This window comes from Ranitomeya variabilis, chromosome 1 (assembly GCF_051348905.1).
Source record: "Ranitomeya variabilis isolate aRanVar5 chromosome 1, aRanVar5.hap1, whole genome shotgun sequence".
NCBI classification, from domain to species: Eukaryota; Metazoa; Chordata; class Amphibia; order Anura; family Dendrobatidae; genus Ranitomeya; species Ranitomeya variabilis.
Genome location: NC_135232.1, coordinates 140,115,814 through 140,143,102, shown reverse-complemented (window position 1 = coordinate 140,143,102; position 27,289 = coordinate 140,115,814). Strand labels below are relative to the sequence as shown.

Here is a 27,289-nt window from a genome sequence, read left to right as displayed (position 1 = left end):
CATTTTGAGTTTTTACTCATTTTGGAGATTATACTGTTATCATTGGGAGGTTGCTTCAATAAAATTCGATATATACTCTAAAGGGTGATGACTTTTATTAGACTGACTGTCATTTGCACCGACCATTTAGGAAAATCCGAGAAAAATATAATTTGCATAATAATTTGGAACATGGTGTTGAAGGCAGGTAGAGAGGGGGCTTCCTCTCCCCTCCGATTAACGACCAGCAATGTCATTGTTGGGGTCCGATCATTGCCATGGTGACCCGAGGTCATCATCATGATATCTGAATCATCAGGCTATGGCAAGCCCCTTAGCATGGTCTAAGGCAGAGGTCCCCAACGTTTCTGGCCTTGAGAGCCTCAGTCAGCTCTGAGAGAGGGTCGCGAGCCACATCCAGCCTTGAGAGAGGGTCGTGAGCCACATTCAGCTCCCGCCCCCCTCAAAATAGTGGCAACCAAAGCCCCCATTACAGGCATAATGGTAACCAAAGCTTTTCCACAAAAATCAATCACCGCAAAGCAGTATACAAAGATCCAGGGGTTCCTACAATACCCCCATTCAGTATTCTCCTATAAAGCACTACCAAGACACTGTCATATCCAGCTTCAAACACCTCCTCTGACAGGTGGTGTCATCTTGTCTCCAGCGTACCATACTTAAATCATCTCAAAACCCTAAGACCAGTATATGTGCATCCAGATCTGCTCTTCTGTGCAGGGCTGCTCACAAAATTCAGATTTGCTCTTCATACCTATTTGCTAGAACTGGAGCTAATGCACCAAGCTGACAGACAGCCGCGAGCCACAATTCATGGGTCCGCGAGCCACATGTGGCTCCCGAGCTACAGGTTGGGGACCCCTGGTCTAAGGGGCTTGTGTCAGTGCAGCACTGTCAGTTTATAAATAATGATGAGCGAGCGCGCTCGGACATCGTGTTATCCGAGCATGCTCGGGTGTTATCAGAGTATCTTGGGTGTACTCGAATAATATGTTCGAGTCACCACTGGTGCTTGTTTTGCAGCTGTTAAACAGCCACGACACATGCAGGGATTACATGTTTGGTAGGCAATCCCAAAACATGCAGACGCGGGGACTCAAACCACCGGAAAAAAGTGGAATAAAACTCGATCAAATAAAAATTGTATCTCTGAATGCATCATCTTCTGACGCAAAAAAAACAAGTCGACAGCTACATTAGTGGAAAAATGAAAACATTATAGCTCTCAGAATAAAACTATGCAAAATAATTATTTTTTTCTATAAAATAGTTTTTATCGTGTAAACATAAAATAATTTAAATGTGGCATCGCTTTAATTTTACTGACCTGAAGAATAAAACTGCCTGATCAATTTTACTTCACGCGAAATGGCATAATAAATAAATAGATCCTGAATTGTTGGTTTTTGTTCATCTACTTCCCAAAAATTGAAATAGAAAGGGATCAAAAATGTGATGTGCCCAAAAATGGTACCAATAGTAATGTCAACTCGTCCTGCAAAAAACAAGCCCTCACATGACTCAGTCGAAATACGGAAAAATTATAGCACTCAAAATATGACAATGCAATTTGCAATAAAAAGCGTCTTTTAGTGTGTGACAGCAGCCAAACATAAAAACCCGACATAAATCTGGTATCGCTTTATTCGCACCGACCAGAATAATAAAGTTGTCTAATCCCTTAAACCGCACTAGAAATGTCATAAAGAATAAAAACCAATTCTTCGCTTGCTGTTGATTTGTTCATAATTCCTCCTAAAGATCGCAGTAAGGGTCAGATCACATTTATCCTGTGCTCTATGCTGAGCGCTTACACTGGGGTTTCTGTGAATATCTGAAATACATGATTCAGATGGAACCCCTGATGGAAGATTCCCTATAATGAGGCAGATGAAGGCACTGTGGATTCCATCTGGCTGCCTATGATCCTGCCATGTCCGTCTTTTTAGGCATGCATAAAGGCGCAGTCTGCCACAGTTTTGTGCACTTCTGAAAATAAGGACACCGCTGAACAGAGGCCAGATGGAGTCCAGAGTAAATTTGCGGCTTCATTATAGTTAATGGATCCCTCTGGGATTTCATTTGAATCACGTCACTTGGAGATTTAGATTTAAACCCCGATTGTAAGTGCTCAGCGTAGAGTGCCGGATAATTGTGATCCCAAATTTTATGTAAAATGTTCCCAACAAAAGCTTCAACTCAATCTGCAAAAAAAGCAAGTCCTCGCTCAGCTCCGTCATCTATTTACGGAAATATACAGTAGTGTTCAAATAAAAGCAGTGTGATCAAAAACATGGGTTAATCACAAAATCTTAATACTAGTTTTCATTTCTATGCTTTGGGAACATTGCACACTGTTTTCTAATTCAAAATATGAAGAGAAATGTATATATTTTTTAACTACTTTACAGAAAATAAGAATAAATTAACATTGGGCTGTTCAGAAAAATAGCTGTGTCTGCATTTTCTTTACTATTTTTTTTCTGTACTATTTTTATGACAATTTAGCATTCCTGTGACTCACTAACCTAATATTTAGTTGTATACCCACCGTTTTTTAGAACTGCTTCACATCTATGTTGCATAGAGTCAACCAACTTCTGGCACCTGTCAACTGTTATTCCAGCCCAGGATACTTGTATTACATCCTCCAATTTTTTGGCTTTCGTTGGCTTTGCCTCACAAGTGGAATTTTTTATGTCACCCCACAAGTGTTCTATCAGATCAGCATCCAGGGATTGGGCTGGCCACTCCATAACCTCAATATTTTTGGACTGGAACCAAGATTTTGCTCATTTACTGATGTGTTTAGGGTCGTTTTCTTGTTGAAACACCCATTTCAAGGGCACATCCTCTTCAGCGCAAGGCAACATGATCTCTTCAAGTATTTTAACATATGCAAACTGGTCCATGATCCCTGATATGTGGTAAATAGGTCTGGGACCATAGTAAGAGTAACATGCCCATATCATGATGCTTGCACCACCATGCTTCACTGTCTACCGAGTGTACGGTGGCTTGAATGCAGACTTTGAGAGTCATCTGACAAACCCAAAAAGAACAATTTTACTTTCATCAGTCCACAAAATGTTTCTCTATTTTTTTTAGGCCAGTTGATGTGTCCTTTGGCAAATAGTATCCGCTCAAGTGCATTTTTTAACAGTGGGACTTTGAGGGGACTTGTTGTAAAGAGATTAGCTTCACACAGGCATCTTCTAACTGTCACAGCACTCACAGGTAACTTGAGACAGGTCTTTGATCATCCTGGAGCTGATCATTGGCTGAGCCTTTGCCATTATGGCTATTCTTCCATTCATTCGAATGGTAGTCTTCCATGTTCTTCTACGTCTTTCTGGTTTGGCTTTCCATTTTAAAGCACTGGAAATCATTTTAGCTGACCAGCCTATCATTGTCTGAACTTCTTTATAAGTAGTATCCTCGCCAATCAACTTTTTATCAAAGTACGCTGTTCTGAACAATGTCTCGAACGACCCACATATCTCAGGGTAGAGGGGTCTAGTTTCCAAAATGGGGTCACTAGTGGGGGGTTTCCACTGTTTAGGCACATCAGGGGGTCTCCAAATATGACTTGGTATGATTCCAACAAATTTTGCATTCAAAAAGTCCAATGGTGCTCTTTCCCTTCCGAGCCCTGTTGTGCATCCAAACAGTAGTTTTACCCCACATTGCACAACAAATTTATACTTCCTTTTTTCCTATTACCCTTGTAAAAATAAAAAAATTGGGGTCTAAAGTAAAATTTTTGTGAAAAAAGTTAAATGTTCATTTTTTTTTCATTCCACATTCCATACATTCCTGTGAAGCACCTAAAGGATTAATAAACTTCCCGAATGTGGTTTGTGCACCTTGAGGGGTGCTATTTTTAAAAAGATGTCACTTTTAGGTATTTTCTGTCATATAGGCTCCTCAAAGTCACTTCATATGTGATGTGGTCCCTAAATAATATTTTGTACATTTTGTTGGAAAAATTAGAAATCGCTGATCAACTTTTATCAACTTCTAACTTCTATAAAAAAAAAAACTAATGTTTCAAAAATTGTGCTGATGTAAAGTAGACATGTGGGAAATGTTATTTATTAACTATTTTGTGTGACATAACTTTCCGGTTTAAGGGCATAAAAAATGTAACAGTTTGAAAATGTAAAAATGTTCGACCAATTTCCTATTTTTCACAAATAAACACAAGTAATATCGAACAGATTTTACTATCATGAAGTGAAATATGTCATGAATAAACATGCTAAGAATCAGAGGGATCCATTCAAGCATTTCAGAGTTATTACCACATAAAGTGACACTGGTCAGAATTGTAAAATTTGGCCTGATCATGAAGGTGAAAACAGGCTAGGCTGGTAAAGGGGTTTAAACAGGCTTCATAAAATAGTCCAAAACAAAATTAGGCGCATTCAGTCTTGTTAGCATAATCAAACAACACTCATTACAGTCTGTATAACTGTGGGGTCTGCCCACTCAGGAAACAGGGTTCAACTCTGTTTAACAAGAGCACAGCTCTGGAGGTCAGCTTACCTTCAGAGCACACAGAACAGTAGGTGACTCCAGAAGCTTCACTTTTACCCCCTGGACCACACCCTAAGGTGGAGATATGTTGAACAGCCTTCCCACCCAACTCTTTACTGTTCAAAACCAACCTGGCCCTGTCTTGTCCAATTAACCCCTCTCAGCATATAACATGCTGGGGCAAACTTCCAGGTTCAAATCAATGAAGCTAATAGCCTCAGTCAAACACATCTCCCCTCCAGTGCATTACCAATGACCCTCTTGCATATCACCCCCCTCTGCCCAAAGTCAGAGAATTTGGCACCTTCAGTCACTAGACAGAAAAGCCTTGACAGGGCATCTCTGTTAACATGTAGGTTCCTTTGCCTATGCTCCACATGGAAGCTGAAGTCCTGGAGTGCCAGAAACCACCTAGTCACCCGAGCATGCATTGCTATTCAACATTGGCATAATTTTTTTTTCAGGAGGAGAGTTTCCTACTTAAGTATAAGACTGGACGTTCCTCCCCATTTATTTCTTGTGACAACATGGCTCCCAGTCTGATCTCTGAAGCATCCCACTGGACCACAAACTCCTTCTTGAAGTCCGGTGTGACCAAAAGACCGGCTGTTTACACAGGGCAATCTTCAGCTCCTGGAAAGCTGCCTCCGCTGTAGATGTCCACTTGGCCATCAATGACTTTGTGCCCTTAAGGTGGTCGGTTAGGGGTGTGGCTCTTATGGTGAAATTCGAGATGAACTACTGATAGTATCCCACAGTTCCTAGAAACGCCCTAACCTGTTTCTTGGAGATTGGTTGTGGCCAATTTTTGATTGCCTCCACTTTGTTCTCCTGTGGCTTGATTACGCCCCTACCAACAATATTGGCTAATGGTTTGTCCTCCTTCTACTCCATGGCGCAATTCTTTGGGTTTATGATAAACCCCACATTCCTCAGCACATCCAGTACCACCTGGACCTTCTGCAGATGACTTTCCCAATCTGAGATGAAGAGCACAATATCATTTAGGTAAGCTGTGGCCTATTTCTTGTGAGGAGTTAGGATCCGGTTAATGGCTCTCTGGAAGGTGGCTGGGGCTCATTGCAGACCAAAAGGCATCCTGGTGAAATGGAAACACCCATGAGGTATAGAGAAGACTGTCTTCTCTTTGGCCGTTTGGGACATGGGAATTTGCCAGCACCCCTACGTTAGGTCAAGGGTGGTGATGCACCTTGCTGACACTAGCCTTTCAATGAGTTCATTGACCCAGGGCATCGGATATGCATCGAACTTGGACATCTCATTCAGCTTATGATTATTACAAAACCATCATTCGCCATCTGGCTTCGGCCCAAGGACAGTGGGACTGGATCAGTCGCTGTTTGATTCATCGATGATACCCATGCTCAACATTCTCCTCACCTCCTTTGAAATCACACCGTGCATTCGGGGATTCGATATGGCTTAAGGTTTACCCACACTTGTGGATCCGTCAGAACTTCATCCTCCACGGTCTGAGTACATTCCGGCAACTCTGAGAACAGGTCTCATTTTTGCTGGATGAGTTCTTGGCACTGTTGTTTCTGGGCTGAACCTACAATAGTTTGAAATCTCTCGGTGACATCCAAACCAGTAGAACTTTCAAAGGATCCGCTATTATGTCTTGTCTACACACAGATGACCCCCTAAGGCATTAGAATGGGATTAGATTGGGACATGTCTAACACCCTACATTTATAGGGCCCTGGTACTACCAGTTGCTTCAATACCTCTCCCCCTAGGTTAGTTACAGATATAACAAATCCCCGCTTACTGCAAAGTATGGAAACCTGGTGTTGGCCTCCGGCTCTTGAGCAACCCTGTTTACCATGGTGACATTATCAAACACCCTTTTAGTGTAAGGTCCTTCAGTTGAACAGTTCCAAAATTCTCGCTGGAAGCCTTTAACTCAGGGATGTCAGGCTCATGAGTTTTTGTCTCATCCTCATCAGTTTCAGCACACCCAGGGGGAACTCATCCACATGCGATGGTTTTTTTTTAAGGTCCAACGTGCTCTTATCTGAGTCACTTGGCACCTCCCCTTTCTGCAATAAGTCCCAGAATAAGGTAAAGTCTTGTCTTTTTATTACTGGGTGTATCAGGTCCTTGACCACTCCGACCCCATGGGACATAGTGCCACAGTTCGTTTCCATGGTCATGCTGTCAACAGGGTTGTCCTTAGCATCCCCATGAATGCAAAGGACACCCACCATCCTTCTGGGGATCAACTGATGGGGGGAGTATGGCCCTTACCAGGGTCACCAAACTCTGTGTCCCAGAGTCCAGACACCAGTACTTCATTCATCACCACAGAACATGTCTGCTGCCCCTTCCCGGGTTGACACTCCACACTGTGACTGGATAGGCCTAATACGAACCGCGTCACCCGAGGGTGCAGTCCATCTGTTTGGTGGACATGGGACAATGAGCAGCTACTTGCCCAGGACCTCGACACCTCCAAAAAATTAAGTAGTTAACCGTGGCCTTCGGCAACCCCTCAGCGGGCCTTTGGGCCCTTGGATGCCCCCCATTTTTGGCTCTAGTACCCATTTTTTGAGAATCAGCCTCCTTTTTGGTATCCCAGTATGGGAACGTGATGACACCTGGTTTGCCTAATAACTTCTCGACTACCTGGTACCTTTCCACTAGGCCAACCACGTAGTCCACATTCCGAGGATCTCCCTGGTCAGCCCAGATCTGCACCTGTCTAGGAAGGGTGTGAATAAATCTGTCCATTACCACATGCTCAACCCTCTCCCACGATGAGCTTTTGGTGAGTTTTTGATGTTGCAGATTTTCTGCACCTTTTAAGAAAAATCGGTTACTTGCATTTTTTCAAAATACGGCTCTTAAAAAACTCACCAAAACCACATCATGGGAACATAGCCTTAGAAAGCTGAGTCTTGATGCAGACAGCCTACACAGCATCAAAAGCTCACTCAGTATGACAATGTGGATCTTGGACCTAAAAAGGTTGTGCATCCCTTGTTTTGCACAGCTCTAGTATGCAGTACCTCTGCCCAGGGCCGGCTCCAGGTTTTCGTGGGCCCCGGGTGAAAGAGTCTCTGTGGGCCCCTTTAACATATACCACAATTCATGATGCACAGATAGGGTAGAGAAATATACAGTACAGACCAAAAGTTTGGACACACGGCCTTGCCTGGCTCCAGCTTCAGTGGAGACAGCCATTGCCAAACTTGGCCTGGATAGCTGTCCACAACTCTTGAGCTGTGTGACTGCGATCTCTGCATATTAATTTAAACACTGATGTGATAACAATGCGAACCTGATGGTGGCCGTACACCGGGGCAACCTTTGGGAGGCCTACTGCTACAGGCAACCCACCAGATGGAGATCCAACTTGTAGTATCTGCATTTCAAGAAATTATTGGCATACACCACTAAAGTGGCACCTATTTCCCCAGAGTAGAAATAGTATAATGGTGCTCTGAGACCCCCTGCCACTACAGGCAACACACAACAAGGAGATCCGTATAAGAGTCTCCATTTAACAAAAATTTGGCCCAGTCATGACTCAGAAGAAGCAAAAGGAGGAAGAACAGAAGAAATATTAGGTGCTTTATAAAACAAAAAGGCAAATTGCAAAAGTAACAGCGGTGGACACACCTTCTGATTGTTGCACCACAAAGGCACTTGTTAGTAACATAAGCAGCAGTAGCAATAGAAGCCACAGAAGCCACAACAGAGGTGTCACAGACTGCAATAATGCAAGATGAATGCAGGTTGTAGGTTGAGTACTGCTGTGGGCTGGATTTATTATTGGTGAGCTAGTTGGCCCTTTTTGGATTGAATGTGAATTCTTAACTCAAATAGATTTTTATTAAGTATAAAATCACAATAAACATTTTACAACAATACAGGGATTTTGAAAAGATTCCCCTCCCCCACAATATATCCCAACATTACCAAATCCCCCCGCCCCTTCTCCCCATTTAGACAGCTCATGCTCTTCCCTTAGCATATCGTATACCGGCATATACTTTAGTATTATGTGATGACTCCTACTGTCCCCTTTTAATCAAACATTCCAACAGGAAAAAACTTCCCAGAACGTTCTTCCCTCATCCCTCCCCTGCCCCAATTCCAGCCAAGGCATCCACAGTTTATCATAAAACTCCACTTTCCCTCTTCTCTGGTACAGTAATAACATGTTTCATATATTGAAGGTATTCTCTTCTCGAAGGTGGATCCTCTTTTATCCAGGTTCTTGCTATGACGTTCTGAGCCATGTACAATAGTCTAGCAATTGCTATCTTCAAATTGTTATCTATTCTTATCTCCTCTACATATCCCATCAAACACACCACCGGTTCACTTGGGACCACACATCTATGAGCCCCCTCTATTCTACTGATAATCACCAACCAGAAAGCAGCCAACCTCGGACACGTCCAGAGCATGTGAAGCAGTCCAGCATTGTCATTCCTACACCTAGGGCACTCCGAGTCAGACCGCAATCCGGCCTTATACAAAACATCTGGAGATCTATACACTCTGTGTAGGATATAAAGCTGAGACAGTCTATATGGTTCATTCAGTGACAGTTTTGGTATCCATTCTAACACAGACATCCATGTTTCATCCTCTAAATGGCCCAATTCTCTTTCCCATTTAGTTCTAGCGCCAATTGGGAAACCTAGTAAATGAGTGTGTAGTAGGTCTCTGTACAAGGTGGAAATAACCCTTCTCGTTGCCCCTACTCCAACACTAAATTGCCTTGAATTTTAAAACAGTCTCCCCTGTTCTGGGCATTAAACGCATGTCTCACCTGTGCATATTGATATCCCCCAGAAGCCCTAATACCAAATTCCGATTGTAGCTGGGAACAGAGATTTCAGCTCTCGCCGCTCTAGAACCTGATAGGCATATCGTATCCCCCTGGCCTGCCATTCTGGTAAACATCCCATTGCCATAAACTAAATTGTTATTAAACCACAGCGGGGAGATCCTGGTAAGACAGGTGACTCCATTAATTTGTCTGACTCTTCCCCATAATTTATATATCAGGAATAGTGTAGGATAGATTTTCCCAAGTGCCCCAGAGACCCATCTTCCAAGCACTGTACCGCAGGACATCTTGTCATCACCCTCTCTATCAGCTGTTGTACCACGCTGGAAGACGCATCATGCTCCCAGCCCTTTAAGTGCTGGCACTGAGCCGCCAGGAAGTATATTTCAGGGTTAGGCAAAGCCAAATCTCCTTCATCCTTAGGCTCTTAAGTGTCTCCAACCTAATGCTGCTTCCCCCACATCAAATTCCTAAATAAGGAGTTAATCAGCTTAAATTTCCCACGTGGTATCCAAATAGGTGAGTTATGGAGAACATACATTATCTTAGGCATGAGAATCATTTTAATAAGATTGACTCGGCCCACCACTGACAAGTGCAATTTGGACCATGCCCCTACTTTTGCCTTAAGAGACCCCAACACAGGAGTCAAATTCTTATGCAAGTAATCTGTAATCGGCATAGAGATCCATATCCCCAAATATTTGAATTGATCAGCCACTTTAAGTCTGCCTCCCTCCGCGACATCTCCCATCTCATCCCCTACGTCATCTACCTTAAACAGAGTTGATTTATTCCAATTTATCCTCAACCCTGACAATGCTCCAAATCTTTCGATAAGCCGAATAGCATTTCCCAATGAAATATGTGGATCGCTAAAGAACAGCAGTATGTTGTCCACGTATAACGCTATCTTTTCTTCAATTGACCCATACTTAAACCCAGATATTTCAGCAGACTGCCTAATCTTGGCGACCAACGGCTCAACAGCCAAAGCAAACAGGAGAGGGGAGAGTGGACACCCCTGTCTCGTCCCTCTATGTAACTTAATCGTACGAGAAAACTCTCCATTCGCCCTAACTCTAGCCACTGGTAGCGCATACAGCAAATTGTGGACCAAAACCCAAACAGTGTAACACCTTCCACAAATACCCCCATTCTACACTGTCGAAAGCCTTATGGGCGTCTAAGGATGCAATAACTCTCTGGCCACAGTTATCAGCACTCAGCTGTACATTCATGAAAAGCCTTCTCAAGTTAATTGCCGTAGACCTGTCGGGAATAAAGCCAGACTGATTCGGATGTATTAATTTAGAGCTAACTCCTGAGAGTCTGGTTGCCAACACCCCGGCCAGAAGCTTTACATCTGTTGTAAGCAAAGAAATTGGTCGGTATGACTCAGGAAACCGTAAGTCTTTATCCTCCTTTGGGATTACCACTATTATGGCTTCTCTCATGGAGGCTGGCAGGATTCCCCTACTCTTAGCCTCCTCCAAGACCACTCTTAATCTGGGCATCAACACTTCCTCCATATCTTTGTAAATTTCGGCTGGTAGTCCATCTGCTACTGGCGCCTTACCCTTTGCCATTGACCTTAATGCCCAGCTCAATTCCTCATCCGTAATAGGAGCCTCCAAACTTTCCCTGTCATCCTCACTCAGCTTAGGCAACTCAAGTCCCTCTAAAAAAGCCCCAGTGTCTCCCATCGATGCATCCAACCCTGAGGAGTACAAATCCGCATAGAGGTCCGTAAAGACCTCCAAGATCTCAGAAGTCTCCAGCACCTTCGCACCATTTGCTAAAACCAATGAATGCACAAATTATGTACTTCTCTGAGCAGAGACCACCAGCGACAGCATATGACCCACCACCTCCCCTTCCTGATAAAAAGCTAGTCTCTGAAACTTTCTTTCTCTCTGCCCTCTCCAAAAGAATTTTATCGATTTTATTGTGAGCTTCTTTTAACCGTTTCCCAGCCTCAGGGGTACCCAGAGCAATCATTTCATCCTCCGCTACTCTCAGCCTCTCACTTGCCGTTCTTTCTGCCTGTTTTGCCCGCCGCTTACATCTACTAATTTCTCTAAACAGCAATCCCCTCAGATACGCTGTTATAGTCTCCCAAATAGTGGGAATATCAGCACTCCTATCATTAAACTCAAAAAAACTCCTCTATCTCCCGCTGTATGTTATCAATATCAATACTGCGCAACCAGTTAGGGTGAATTTTCCGCTCTCCCCTGCACCCGGCCCACGTCCCCATCGGCCGCAGCTCCACCTCAATCGGATTATGATCCGAAAATGCCCGTGACAGGTGTCTCACTTCTCCCACCATTGTATCTAACATTTCATTTCCAAGAGCCATATCTATTCTAGATAAGGTATCATGGGCCGGTGAGTAGCAAGAATACCCCCTCTCCCCAACGTGTCGCACCCTCCACAGATCAATCATGCCAATTTCCTGAACATATGTACCAAACGCAGTAGTATGACCTTCAGACCTATTCTGTTCGTTTTTGTTCCTATCCCAGAAGTCATCACATATATTATTGAGGTCTCCAATTATTAAAAGTGGTATCAGGTCTCCTCGCCCCACCAGCTCCAACACTTCTCTAATTTTCTTACTGGAATAGGGAGGTGGAACATACATAGCCACTACACACAGCAGCACCCCAAGCAATTTACTTTTCACCACCACATATTGACCATCCGCATTAACATACACCTTCATCTCCTCAAATCGCACCCCCGCAGGAATCAGTACTGACACTCCCCTTGAGTACGTAGAGAAAGTAGAGTGATACGCTTTCTGTATCCAGCGCCTAGACAAGATATCAACCCTCTCATACACTAAAAGTGTTTCAAGCAGACCTATCAATGAGGCTCTCTGCCCATTAGAGACACTATTCCTTGGATTACTTTCTCCTTCCCCCTCCCGCCACCATTAAGGTCACAACTCTTTTCAATCATCTAGAACACATCAAAACATAGAACAAAGTAAAGAACTTATAATACACATTCGCAGAACAACTTTTTCTAAAGCACTCCTCTGCCCTCCATATTATCTATTGCAGCATTGTCTGGCCAAAGAACCAGAATGGCTAAACTCAACTCTTTCATAATTGAAAAGAATACAAGCTGTAAACAAGTATGCAATTAACCCAATTCTCCTCTTTTTAAGAGAAACCAATATCCCATATTCATATCTCAATGAGTTCTCAGTCTCCTTTAGCTTGTATTTTCCTAGCATTAATATCAATCGACTGGGTAGCATCCTCTGGTGTCAGGAAAAAATGACCTCTATTAAAAGTCACCACTCTTAGACTCGCCGGAAAAAACATGGAATATTGCACCCCCAACTCTCTCAGACGTCTCTAGACACCAGTAAACTGCATTCTCTGTTTCTGGACCGCAGCGGAGTAATCCAGATAAGTGGCAAATCTCTGTCCTCCAACCGTGAGATCCTCCATATCTCTGGCCTTTCTAAGAATAATGTCTCTGTCTCTATAGTTTAATATCTTGGCCAACATGGTACGGGGATTAACTCCGGGGGGAGGGGGATGCGGTGGAACCCTGTGAGCTCTTTCAACTGCAAAAACTTTCGTCAGAGCCTTGACCCCAATCTTTTCCCTCAGCCAGTTTTGAATATATTCAGTAGGATTTCTCCCCTCAGATTTTTCAGGTAATCCCACTATTCAGAGGTTATTTCTTCTGGATCTATTTTCTAGATCCTCATTTTTTGCCACCAGTTCTGATATCTTTTGAGCAAACTTTTTCTCTGTCATTTGCAACTTTGCAACATGATCCTCTACAGTGCTCACCCTCTCTTCCACCTCTCTTATGCAGTTGTCCATTTTCTGTATGGCAGCCTTTATCTGTACAATCTCCCCTTTAACCTCCTTCATCTGAAGGGTCAAGTTAAAAATTAAGCCACCCCTACCACTACCATTTTGTTCTCTAAGTTCTGCAAGACAGTTGTTATGAGAACAGTAAAAAAATTTAAATTCATAAATTAGGCCACCCCCATTTGGAACCTAAGGCAATCACTTTCTGTACCTACCCCGCATCTCCCTGTGCCCATAAGTATGTATTTACCACATACACTTACAGATCAAAAAAATGATACTGCAAGACTACAACATTTAGAAAATGAATTGAAAGGCTTATGCAGAGTGACAATCCAATTTGCTTAGTCAAAAAAAAATGGGTTGCATAGGTTAAATGCATTTGACCACAAAAGTTTGGAGCAGTCATAACACAACACTTTAATGAAGCAGCTACACTTTAAATTTGGGCATTTATAAAATTTCCCTAAATGGTCATTAAGAAGGGGGGCGTTCAGCACACCCAAACTGAAGTTCAACTTTCCATAAGGATTAGAGTTTACTTATAGAGTTATCCATAACTTTTGGGGTTTTCTTTTTCCTTTAGGAACACAGTAGCTGCTAACTACCTGCCTGTTCTGCCCTACAATGTTCTCTTCTTACTCAAGCGGCGATTCTCCAGCTTTCTTTGACCTCACCTCAACAGAGCTGCTCTTTCTCTTCTGCTCTAGTCTGTTGACAAAACGTCACTGTTGATGTCATTACGATTCACAGCTGGTTCCTTGCTGTGTTAGACTGCGCCAATTGCCAACATGACAGTGGCAGTGACACCCCATTCACAAAGTAGAGCAGAAGAAAAGAAGCTGCGCTATCGACGTGGCATCACCAGGACCAGCAGAATAGCCAGCAGGAGCAGTCTGCGGGCACTCAGAGTTGGAGGAGATCGTAAAATAAATTTAAAACTTTGATATTTAAATTTAATAAGAAATATAGTTGTCCTCACTTTTTTCTCATCATGAAACATTTTCTGCATGATTAAGGAAGCAATCAGTCTTGTGGAACTCCCGTGGAGAACAAAGTGGTTCTTCTCTTGCTGACCTGCAACATATATTGCCGGTGACTGGTTGAATCCCCACCACCTCAAAAGGGAGTCAGAATTTAGCAGACAGGACGCAGCAGGGAGACATGTTCTGCAGGAAGTTGTCTTATAGCCACACACAGGACAGTCCAGCAGGAGGCTATGGTTATTCTCTTGTGATACACATTGATGTCTTTATTATTAGTTTTTTGTTTTTTTTTTTAAATATAATATGGAACATAATAGGATCAAAGAAAAGAGTGCTTACATTTTTTTTGGTTTCTGCATTATCTGTTTAGTGTTTCATTAACACTTTTCTGCCATTTCTGCCTCTTTTTGCTAATAAAAACATAACATCTTTAATTCAGCACTTGTGTTATTTATTCCATTATTAAGCTGCATGCTTATGCATTTCATCCACTGAATAGTAGTTTTAGTTTTAATGTACATAGTTGCTGAGAAGTTATAAAAGATTGCTTGTACTTTTTCTACCCATGTATGTGCCCCATCGCTTTACTGAGCATATTTATGGGTACACTTACATACCTTGCCCTACATCACAGTTACACTTTTATGGGAGCATTTGTGTTTTTGTCTTAGCTCTAACTGTCACATTTTACTCCACATCCTCTTGTGCTGCATTACTTGCACAGCATGCCGTCACATCCCAAATTGCTTTCCCTGCATGTTCATCAGCATTAATAAGATTTGCATCACAAAGATATTGCTAATATATTAATTATAAATGCTTTCCTGCTTTATGACACTGAAAACATTATAAAAGACACTGTTCTTATCATCGCTGTTTGCAAAGCTTATAATCATCGAGCTTTATTAGATTCTCTGATGTGGATTACAGACATATTTCTGCTGTTTACATAGAATAAAACTCCCAGATACTAAGCTTATCCTAACACTGCATTCAATTTAGCAGAAACTGTAGCTTCTGTCGAAGTGGTAAAAATAGTTGTTCTAAAACAGCTATTAATAATATTTCTGTATGTTTCTAACTTACATTTAAAAATGTATAATCCAGATCTTTTTCACTAAGACACCTTACAGATACACTGATAACACTTAAAGCACCACAGTCAGAAGTTGCGGTCACAAGATGGCGGCTTGGGACTGGAGCAAAAGAACTGAAGACTGCAGCTGGCAAATATATTACTAGGGTCAGGTATCATACATTAGCGCCATCAGTCCATTGCTGGAATAATGCAACAAAACAATGGAGTGGTGCTTTAAAGGGATTTGAAGCATTATGCAAAATTTCCAAACAAGCCTGTAAAAACACTGTTTCACAAATCAATGTTTTGGTCATATATTAGCCCTTGTCGTAACTTGTCTGGTGGCATGGCACCCTCAAACCATTCCACCAAAATGTGCACTACAGTATGGCACTCATTCCCTTCTGAGCTGTTGCCTGTGACTCAAAAGTAGTTTTCTACCACATATGAAGTATGGGCGTACTCAGGACAAATTGCTCATAATATTTTTTGGTCCATTTTCTCCTATTATCCCATTTGAAAATTGAAAACTTGGGGTCAAAATGACATTTTTGTGGAAAAAATGGTAATTTTGCATTGACTCAGTCCAATATTTCAGAATTCTGGTAATCGCCTGAGGGTTAAAAATGCTCACTACATTGCTAGATGAATTCCTCAAGAGTTGTAGTTTAAAAAATTGGGTCACTTGTAGGTGTTTCTGCTGTTTTGGCTTGTCAGGGGCTCTTCAAATGTTATATAGCATCTGCAGTCTGTTCTAGCAAAAATTGTACTTCTTCACTTCTAAGCCCTGCTGTGTACCCAAACAGTACTTTTCCACCACATTTGAGGTATGGGTGTACTCAGGAGAAATTGCACAACAATTTGTATGGTCCATTTCTTCCTGTTACCCTTTTGAAAATGAAAAATTTAGAGCTAAAGTAACATATTTACAGGAAAAATGTATTTTTTCATTTTCACCGCTCAACCTTATAAAATTCTGTAAAGCACCTGTGGGTTCAAGGGGCTCACCACACCTCTAGATAATTTCCTTGAGGGGTGTAGTTTCCAAAATGGGGTCAATTCTATGGTGTTTCCACATTTTAGGCACATCAGGCGCTCTCCAAACATGACATTGCATCTGCTATCTATTCCAACCAGTTTTGCTCTCCAAAAGTCAAATGGTGCTTCTTTCATTCCGAGCCCTGCTGTGCACCCTAACAGTGTTTTTTTTTCCACATATGGGGAATCGATGTACTCAGGAGAAATTGCACAATAAATTTTATGGTTCATTTTCTCCCCTTGTAAAATTGCAAAATTTGGGGCTAAACTAACATCCTTATGGGAAAAATTAAATTTAAATATTAATGTTTTCTTTCAACATTGCCTTAATTCCTGTAAAGCACTTAAAGGGTTAATAAACTTCTTGAATGTGGTTTTGAGCACCTTGAGGGGTGCAGTTTTTAGAATGGTGTTAGTTTTGGGTATTTTCTGTCATATCGGCTCCTCAAGTCACTTCAAAAATGATGTGGCCCGTAAAAAAACAGTTTTGTAAATTTCGGTGGAAAATGAAAAATTGCTGATAAACATTTAAACCTCCTAACTTCTTAACAACAACAAAAAAATGTTTAAAAAATGATGTAAAGTAATTCTGGATAGGATAGCCAACTGGTTATGTACCTGAGGAAGTGGACAGGACGTCCATGAAACGCGTAGTTTTATAGCCCTGAATAAAGTATGCAACTCTTCTTAACTCTGTGATTCCCTTGCCTGATTTTGGAGGGGCGCGGAATTGTCGGCATCTTGAATATCTTATCCAGAATTTCTTGAAGATCCTTCGCGGGTCCGGTGCCATCTGCAGCCCTCCTATCATACTTACTATATTTGTTGTACCTACTCACAACCTGTAAAGGCGAGAATTTTACCTTACAGTAAACTAATTGTTATTTTGGTAACTGCGCTATTGCTCCCCTCTCTTTGCCATTGCTGATGTAAAGAAGACATATGGGAATTGTTATTTAGAAATTATTTTGTACAGCATGACTACCTGGTTTAAAGATATAAAAATGTAAAGTTTGAAAATTACAAAATTTTCCAAATTTTCTGAAAAATTCCAATGTTTTCACAAATTAAACGCAAAAAAGTCTTAACTAAATTTATCACTAATAGGCCAGGGTCAGACTAGCGTATGGCATCCGATGCAAGAGCATCGGGTGCTAGATGTTAATGACCCCTGGCTCCTGCTCTGCTGCGAGCGGGAGCTGAGTATCATGCGTCTGTGCTCCGAACCTCTCGCACGGAGAGGAACACAGCTGCGGAGGAGACGGAGAAATGAATTTCTCCATCTCCTCCATTGCCGGGGTCAGCGTGTATCGCACATCACTCGGATGATATCAGAGTGATGTGCGTTGTCTCACTCGCACCCATAGGCTTATATGGGTGTGAGTGGGCCGAGACTCGGCCGAGTATCGGTGACAATCACAGCATGCTGCCATTTCACTCACATGTACAATATGCCCGAGGAAAAAAACAGTGGTGAGCTGCCCCATAGATGAATACTGGTCCGAGTGCTATGCCATGTTTTATCACATAGCAGTCATCCGTATTCATCGCTAGTGTGACCCCTGCCATATTCTCAGAATCACTGGGATTCACTTAAGCGTTTCAGAGTTATTACCACATAAAGTGACAGGGGTCAGAATTATAAAATTAGTCGTGGTCAGGATGGTGAAAACAGGCTTCAGGCCGAAGGGATTACAAAATCACAATTGATGAACAAGCCAAGAAGATCTGGTAACCTGAAATCCTTGATGAATATAAACAAAAAGAAAAACACACTAGCCAAACACATATAAAATAGACAAAAAAAAAGGACAAATTGTAAGAAAAATTAGGCAAACTTGAAAAACACGCGAAGGACATAAAAAAAAAATAGACAAAAAAATGTCACAAATACAATACTGAATCGGTCCCTATATTTACACATTTATCATTTCTATATTCCTAAAAATATTATCAATAACAAAATCATTATCCTGTGTATTTATTTTCTGTATTCTAAATATTAAAAATTACAATGTACTTGACATGCTCTCAATGCATCAGCACTATATGGAAATTATTGAGGTCGTTAGTTCACTATTCAAACATTATTATATGTATTCACTGATGAGCTGGCATACAGCTCCAATCATTTGCACTACTAGAATAGCCCTTGACGTTGTGGCACACAAGGGGTTATAAAAGAATTTGTATTTGTCCCAGAACTGTCACATCTCACTCATTCCTGTCCTTGAACCCTGGCAATTAAGAGAGCCAACAGGGTGGAAGGAAGCAACTTTGCAAATCAGCCCCGAGCAAGGTGTTCCATGGTTTGCACCCGCTGAGAACGTGATGGACAGCAATCTTTTGCAAATCAATTTAAGCCATGTTCCTCCTACACAGAATAGAGTTGAAAATTGGAAGCAGAAGTCAATTATGTTGAGGAATTAATAAGATTTGGTCAAAATATTAAGTTATGTCTGAATATGAAGAGGAATGTGTTCGTAATGTCTGTAGTTAAAAAGCGCCATTGATCTTTAAGTTGGTGCATTACGTACAGGTACAATATGTGGATAAATATAGGACTCGTAAATTGTTTTGTCCTATACTTGTTTATGTCACATTTGCCTGTGTGATATTTGGATTTCCTAACTGGCAGGAAATGATTGTCGGGTGTAGAACTTCAAGGAAAACAAACTTTTTCTCAAATTTTAAAAAGATTGGCAGCAATCAACTGATCATCACAGGTCCAGCAAGTAGCTAATGTTTTCTGTTGACACCACGACCAGTAAGATATTTCCCTTTTAAAGACTGTTGCAGAGGAAATGTAGTATTACATACCAGCTATTACATATGGGCTCCTGAATCTTGTTCGTACCCTACAGTATCTGGGCATATTCAAATGATGTGTCATGACGAGCCCCTTTATATTGAATCTATGAGTAGGTTTTTACTATGAAATCTGAGAGCAGTATGATGTAGGGGCTGAGAACCTGATTTCAGTGATGTAATTTACTAGGCCCCTTTCACACATCAGTTTTTTGCTATCCGTCACAATACGTCAAATTTTGAAATTTTTTTTTATCATAGACTTGTATTAGCGACGGATGGCGTCACGTTTCATCTGTCGTTCGCCGGATCCGTCGAAAATTGTTTGTCCGGCGGCCGGAGACAACGGACAAAGTAATGTTTTTTGTGTACATCGAAAAAACGGACAGCGACGGATCCGTCGCCATTCGTCGTTTGCGCGGATGGAAGCCTATGGGCACCGGATCCGTCAAATGTCGGAATCCGGCGACTGATTCCATTTTTTTAAACTGAGCATGCTCCGATCCAATTAGCCAGATCCGCTAGTCAGATCTGCTAATCTGATCCGGCGAAAAAACAGATCCGTCGCATCAGTTTTCACAATCTGTGACGATCCGTCGATCCGTCGAGCCAACGGATTTTGACTGATGGCAAAAAACTGATGTGTGAAAGGGGTCTTACTGCTTCAATAAAACAAGTGTTTTTCCAGCAGGAGATTATCACTACAGGACCAGCTGCCTGGTGCCACCTAGTCCTGCTGCTCACTATAACCCTAACCTCACCACTGATTAGCAGCATTCTGTCAATGTACAGTGTACAAAGAAAGCTGCCAATCAGTGGTTTAGATGGGGCTATAGAGTGTTCAGCATTTGAGCACTGCTAGATCTGCAGCAGAGAAAACAGTGTGACACATGGAATCAGGGTCTCTGCCCCTAGATCATGCTACTTTTAGATAACATAGGACAAATCTTGTACCAGGTTACTTTTAAAGATGTCTTCTGTGATTAATAGAACTATAATATTGCATCAAACTTTTTTTTTTTTTTTTTTTTATAAAAGTGTATTCAGGCAGTCTGGGAGAAGGATGTCAAGGATAGGGCTTTCTTAACTCCATTAATTTCAGTGAAGTCTCTAGAATATGAAATGGACACTCAGAGCTGTCCCACTATCAAACTCTAACCTATCTGAGGTGGACATGTCTTATTGCAGGTTTCATATCTCTCCATATTAAAAAGAAAGTATGGATGGGCGGAGAATCAGTTCTTCACAAATCTAACTACAATAACGAAATATAAAAAACTTTTCAGGGACTTAGTCTAATACAAATAGTGGGTAAAACTCATTAGTTGCTGTGGCTAACATCTCAGCTACATAGTTAGAATGCTGTAGATGAATAACAAAATAATGAGAGTCCTCAGTGGTTGATACCTTTTAATGGCTAACTGAAAAGATGGTAACAGATTGCAAGCTTTGGAGACTACTCAGGTCTCTTCATCAGGCATAGACTAATACAACATCTGAAGAATCACATATTTATGCACAACAGGAATAATGCAATAGATCAAACAAGTGACGTGAAGCAGAACTATCATTATGGCAGAGAGATAAACAGTTGTGGCCATAAATATGGGAACAGTTCATAGATAAGGAGTGTGAAAGTTTTATTGTCCTGTTATTGAGGTCTGGTCCATGATTGTGATGCCCCCAAATGGTCTGAAGCATAAATACGTGACTCTTCTATACCTGATGAAGAGACCTGAGTAGTCTTGAAAGCTTGCAGTCTGTTCACATCTTTTCAGTTAGCCATTAAAAACTATCAACCACTGAGGACTCTCAAATTTTAATATTTTTCTATCTACTGGCTAACACGGTACAAAGATCTATGTTTCTCCTGTAAATACATAACTTTACTAAATACATAACTTTTTAAATAAATGCCTCAAATGCAATCTTTGAATTTGTTTCCATTCACTAACAGCAAACATGAATTGAATGAAGTTGATAGTGGGTCAAATGAGAGTAAAATCTACTGATTTACAGATGAAGCAATTTTCTATTGCAGTATTGAATATGGCCAGAAGATGTCAGAGCCAACACTTACAAGGCACTCTAAAACCAGGGGAAACTGTGGGAAGTGTTACAACTTTTGTTTTAAAACTCCTGATCTGATATCTAATGGGCAACTGCTAAAAAAACAAAATCAGTTAAATGTATTTTTATCCTGTTTTAATGCTAATAATATATGTGAAATGTGAACCTTGCTTATTAAAGTAAGCTTGCTAGAGCCTTAGAAAGTGCCATAACTAAGCCTCTACCATGTTCTGCATTACTTTCAACATGTAGCATCAGGTCTTTTCATAGCAATGGTTTCCAGATCTTGTGCTGATGCTTGCTAGCAGACTTTTGGCAGCTGTATACAACCTGGTATGAATACTGGTCAGGCTGCAGTTATTCAGAAGTAAACCAAACCTCCCAACCTTGAGTTATGAGAAAGAGGGACAGATACTGCAGTGCAATTTGCCAAGTCTTAAATGCGCCCACACAGAAATATTGCTCCTAGTTAAGCCTATTAGTGTTCTCAGACAGTATGGTACCACTTTCATGGCCCCACAGTGCCCTTCACACATTGTATAGCACCCCCCATAGAGTATGATGCCCCCACAGTACATTCCTCGCATAAAGTTTGATGATCCCCACACAGTAAATTCTCCTACACACGCTATAAGGCTCCACAGTGCCCACCACACACCGTATAATATTCCCAAATTACATATCCCCAGTGTGATTCCCCCTACACAAAGCTTTACTACACCAGCAGACACAAAGCTTTGTTACATCAACAACACACACTCTGTTATATCTACATATACACAACTCTGCTACATCAACGCACACATAACTGCTACATCAAAATACACACACAACTGCTACATCAACACACAAAACTGCTACGTCAATATACACACACAACTGCTACATCAAAATAAATACGCAACACTGCTACAAAAGCACACACACATTTTGCTGGTGTCTTGCTCCGCTTCTGCCTAGTCACATGATTCAGTGGTCCTGGCAGGACCTTCAGTCTTTACATAGACCGGACAGTGGAGGAAGGAGCTGTCGGCTCCTTGCTCCACTGTTATATTCAGCTGTATCTGTATCCTGAGTACATATTCCCAACCTCCCTGGACATGTCCCCAAATGTGGGACAATCCCACTGAATCCAGGATGGTTGAAATGCATGCTTGAATGATATACCCATAGGCAATTTGTGTGCCGGTTTATGGTTCTTCTTTCTTAAATTGAAGTGTTTTCATGAATATAGATCATGGAAGGGAAAGAAGTATGTATAAGTGTATACAATGTTATACACGGTCATATCACTGTGTGCATTATCCCCCAGACTGATCTCACATTGTTTATTATGCTTAGTACACTGAGACACTATGCTTGTGCTGTGACATCACTGTGTGCATTATTCAGATGTCAGTTTTTGCCGTTATGTCAGTTATTTTTATTCAGTAGCTTCTATATTAACCACCAAAGAGCCCTGCCAAGCCTAAAACAACGCTGTACAATGGTGATGAATGGTGCTTTGATTTTAGGACCAGTTAGTGCTGTACACTAGTATCTGACCACGCTGACCCAAAAATAATAATTTGTGACTGCTAGCTAAATAATAAGGTATAAACCCATTTCCTCTATTGTTGCACATATTATCAATTTCCTGTTCTGGAATTTGCAGTTTAGACTTAAAATTTTAATGAATGTGATTCCCGGTCTATTGGCCTCCATGTCATGTCTTGTAACCTATGACTCTGATTTCTCCATGATCAGTTAGCATCACTTCCAGCAGCAAAATAATGATGTTTTCCCACTTAGCTTTGTCTAATTTATGCCATAAACAGTTAATTGGATGTTCGCTCCCATTCCAGGGCTCAGTGTGTAATTTCAGCTTAGTTATTTTTTCTCTATTGATTTAGACTGATCCCTGTGTTGAACCTTTTCAAGATCCCCCTTTACAACACATCTTTTAAGCATGATTGTCTAGAAGTAGCTGTCAACCTTCCAGGTCACTATGAGACTTAATTGTTCTGATAATATTTTCATCTTTTCATCTTTCTCACAGTTACTGCTGAGGAACTTTATCCGCATGAAGCGTTGTGTCATGGTGCTCATCAATGCAGCCTACTATATTAACAGTTGCTTTGATTGGGACTCACCCCAAAGGAGTCTTGCTGCTTTCTTGGTATGATAATCCTCTCCTGTCTTACATAATTATCTCATCCGTTCTGTTTTCTAAAAGGAATGTAAGTTATAAATGTCATCTCGCCAACTCGGTGCACAACAATTAATGAGGAGAGTCCAGAATTACTCATCCTTTAATTCCCAGTCCCTCAAAGCTGATGAACAGAACATAAACTTCCACCTTTCTGTTAGTCCATCTGAGAAGTTTGGAATGGAGTAACAAGTAATGTATTTTTAGGTATGATAGATAGATAGATAGATAGATAGATAGATAGATAGATAGATAGATAGATAGATAGATAGATAGATACTGTAGACAGATAGATAGATACTGTAGATAGATAAATATATAGATAGATATATCTGATAGATAGATAGATAGATAGATACTATAAATAGATAGATCCTGTAGATAGATCAGGTAGATAGATACTGTAGATATAGATAGATAGATAGATAGATAGATAGATAGATAGAAGGTAGATAGATACTGTAGATATAGATAGATAGATAGATAGATAGATAGATAGATAGATAGATAGATAGATAGATAGATAGATAGTAAAAGAAAACACAGCAGCACTCTGCATAAGACAGGCCATGTGAAAACACTGAAAACTTTAAATCTAGACTATGTTACTACTCACAAAGATGCACTTACAAAAATTAAGGTTCTTAGCACATAAATTGGCCAATTCATGTATGCCCATCAACCACGGCAAGGTGATCTCCCTCATGGGTCCTATGTCTACTGTATATGCCACTCTTGGCCTATCAACCTACAGTTAAGTGGATAAAGATGTCTCTCCCCAGTTATGCAGGTGATCGTAATAAGTTTTACTTGCCCATAAGTTGTAGGCTCATAACCTGGTAGAGACATGTTTGTCCATTTTACTGTAGGTTGATAGCCCAAGAGTGGCATGTACAGTAGACATTGGACCCATCAGAGGGAGGTCACCTTGCCGTGGTTAATGGGCATACATGAATTGGTCAATTTATGTGCTAAGAACCTTCTTGTTTGTAAGTTTAACTTTTTAAGTAGTAACACAGTCTAGATTTAAAGTTGTTATTGTTTTCACATGGCCTGGTTTATGTAGGGTGCTGATGTGTTTTCTTTATCTATATAATGCACTCATCGCAGCTTGCACCTGTTCAAACTTAGGAGGTGCTGGTCAGATTTTTCTGTCTATATAGATAGATAGAGGTATAGATAGAGGCGTAAATACTGTAGATAGGGAGATACTGTAGATAGATAGCTCCGGTAGTTAAATACGATAGATAGATAGATAGATAGATAGATAGATAGATAGATAGATAGATACTGTAAATAGATAGATAAAGAAATATAGATGGATAGATACCATATATATACTGGTGCTTCTCACAAAATTAGAATATCATCAAAAAATTAATTTATTTCAGTTCTTCAATACAAGAAGTGAAACTCATATATTATACAGAGTCATTACAAACAGAGTGATCTATTTCAAGTGTTTATTTCTCTTAATGTTGATGATTATGGCTTACAGCCAATGAAAACCCAAAAGTCATTATCTCAGTAAATTAGGATAATTTAAAAAAAAAAAAAAAACCTGCAAAGGGTTCCTAAGCATTTAAAAAGATCCCTGTTTCAGTAGGCTCCACAATCATGGGGAAGACTGCTGACTTGACAGATGTCCAGAAGGCAGTCATTGACACACTCCACAAGGAGGGTAAGCCACAAAAGGTCATTGCTAAAGAATCTGGCTGTTCACAGAGTGCTGTATCCAAGCATATTAATGGAAAGTAGAGTGGAAGGAAAAAGTGTGTTAGAAAAAGGTGCACAAGCAACTGGAATAACCGCAGCCTTGAAAGGATTGTTAGGAAAAGGCCATTCAAAAATTTGGGGGAGATTCACAAGGAGTGGACTGCTGCTGGAGTCATTGCTTCAAGAACCACCACACAAAGACATATCCAGGACATGGGCTAAAAGTGTCGCATTCCTTGTGTCAAGCCACTCATGACCAATATACAATGCCAGAGCCGTCTTACCTGAGCCAAGGAAAAAAAGAACTGGAGTGTTGCTCAGTGATCCAAGGTGTTGTTTTCAGATTAAAGAAAATGTTGCATTTCATTTGGAAATCAAGGTCCAGAGTCTGGAGGAAGAGTGGAGAGGCCACAATCCAAGCTGCTTGAGGTCTAGTGTGAAGTTTACACAATCAGTGTTGGTTTGGGGAGCCATGTCATCTGCTGGTGTAGGTCCACTGTGTTTTATCAAGACCAAAGTCAGCGCTGTCCACACTGCCAAAAGTACCAATACCTGGTTTAAAAACAACAGTATCACTGTGCTTGATTGGCCAGCAAACTCGCCTGACCTTGACCCCATAGAGAATCTATGGAGTATTGTCAAGAGGAAGATGAGAGACATCAGACCCCACAATGCAGACGCGCTGAAGGCTACTATCAAAGCAACCTGGGCTTCCATAAACCTCAGCAGTGCCACAGGCTGATCGCCTCCATGCCACGCCGCATTGATGCGGTAATTGATGCCAAAGGAGCCCCGACCAAGTATTGAATGCATTTACTGAACATACATTTCAGTAGGCGAACAATTCAGATTTTAAAATAATTTTTCAAGCTGGTGTTATAAAGCATTCTAATTTACTGAGATAATGACTTTTGGGTTTTCATTGGCTGTAAGCCATAATCATCAACATTAAGAGAAATAAACACTTGAAATAGATCACTCTGTTTGTAATGACTCTATATAATATATGAGTTTCACTTTTTGTATTGAAGAACTGAAATAAATTCACTTTTTGATTATATTCTAATTTTGTAAGAAGCACCTGTATGTTAGATAGATAGATAGATAGATAGATAGATAGATAGATAGATAGATAGATAGATAGATAGATAGATAGATAGATAGCTAAAGCTGAAACATTGTCTTTACTCCTTGGATGGAGCATCTACCTTCTCAGCCAGATACAGTAGATAGTTAACAAGAAGTACAATTCTGTCTAAGTCGATGTGAATATAGCATTTTTCTTTTGTTCTTCCTCTACATTTATCTACCTACCTATCTGCCTATAAATTATCTATTTTTTTGTGACTGCCGTATTTCTCGTTTTTAGAATTGGTGTTTATGAGAAGGATTATCATGACTTTGTTGTATATAATCTGCTTTTTATCTGTGTCACTTTAAGATAAATGAAATCTCAGTTATGTATTTTACCGACCTAAATATTAAAGGCAAAAGTTAAATCTGTGAGCATTTACCGCAGAGCCGCTATTTAATCTTTTTTATCAGTTACCTGGCATTAAATCTGTCATTATTATAAATATTAAAATGACCGCAGAGGACGTCTTCTATGTCGCCCCTATTTGGGAGGCACTGTTGCTTTAATGTTTTACTTAGCCGGCGTGCAAGGACATTTTAAGGTAATATGGTTTGGTTTGGTATTTGAAAAAATGAAGTTTAATCTCTATATGCCTGATGGGGCTTCCCTTCACTTGGAACATTGTTAGAATCATAATTAATTTGAAGAGAAGAAATTGAACATCAGTGCCATATGCGTATAATGTACCTTATGCCAGGTCCTCACTGGCAGCAGGTAAAGGTCATCTCTGGGTATGCACTGAAGAAAATAACGTGAGACTAAGTTTTAATGAGAAAATGTAGTTTATAATTTATGTGCTATCTTTTATGCATGGCGGTGGTGCAGTAGGTACGTGCGCTTCACCTTTGTCTGTAGAAGAAGGTATATGGTACTAAACAGCTGATTAGGAACCTCAAGATTTTAACCCCTGCAGTGACACCACGGCTGGGACCCTTTAATATGATCTCACAAATAGGTTCTTATTCTTATTGCCTCAGTTGACTATTTGAAGTAGTCACTTTTTAAATAATGTATATTAAAATATGGAAATATTAAAAAACAAAGCATTACACTTTATGATT

At 40.7% G+C, this 27,289-nt stretch overlaps 1 protein-coding gene across 6 annotated transcripts in view; it reads left to right on the top strand.

Annotated features, from left to right (window-relative positions):
* Positions 1-27,289, top strand: part of MCTP1 (multiple C2 and transmembrane domain containing 1) — a 1,325,457-nt gene that overhangs the window by 893,530 nt on the left and 404,638 nt on the right. For all 6 annotated transcript variants that reach the window (XM_077289252.1, XM_077289242.1, XM_077289260.1 and 3 more), the window contains one exon: positions 23,228-23,347. In XM_077289252.1, the coding sequence (XP_077145367.1) occupies positions 23,228-23,347 (120 nt within the window). The remainder of the gene's footprint in view (positions 1-23,227; positions 23,348-27,289) is intronic.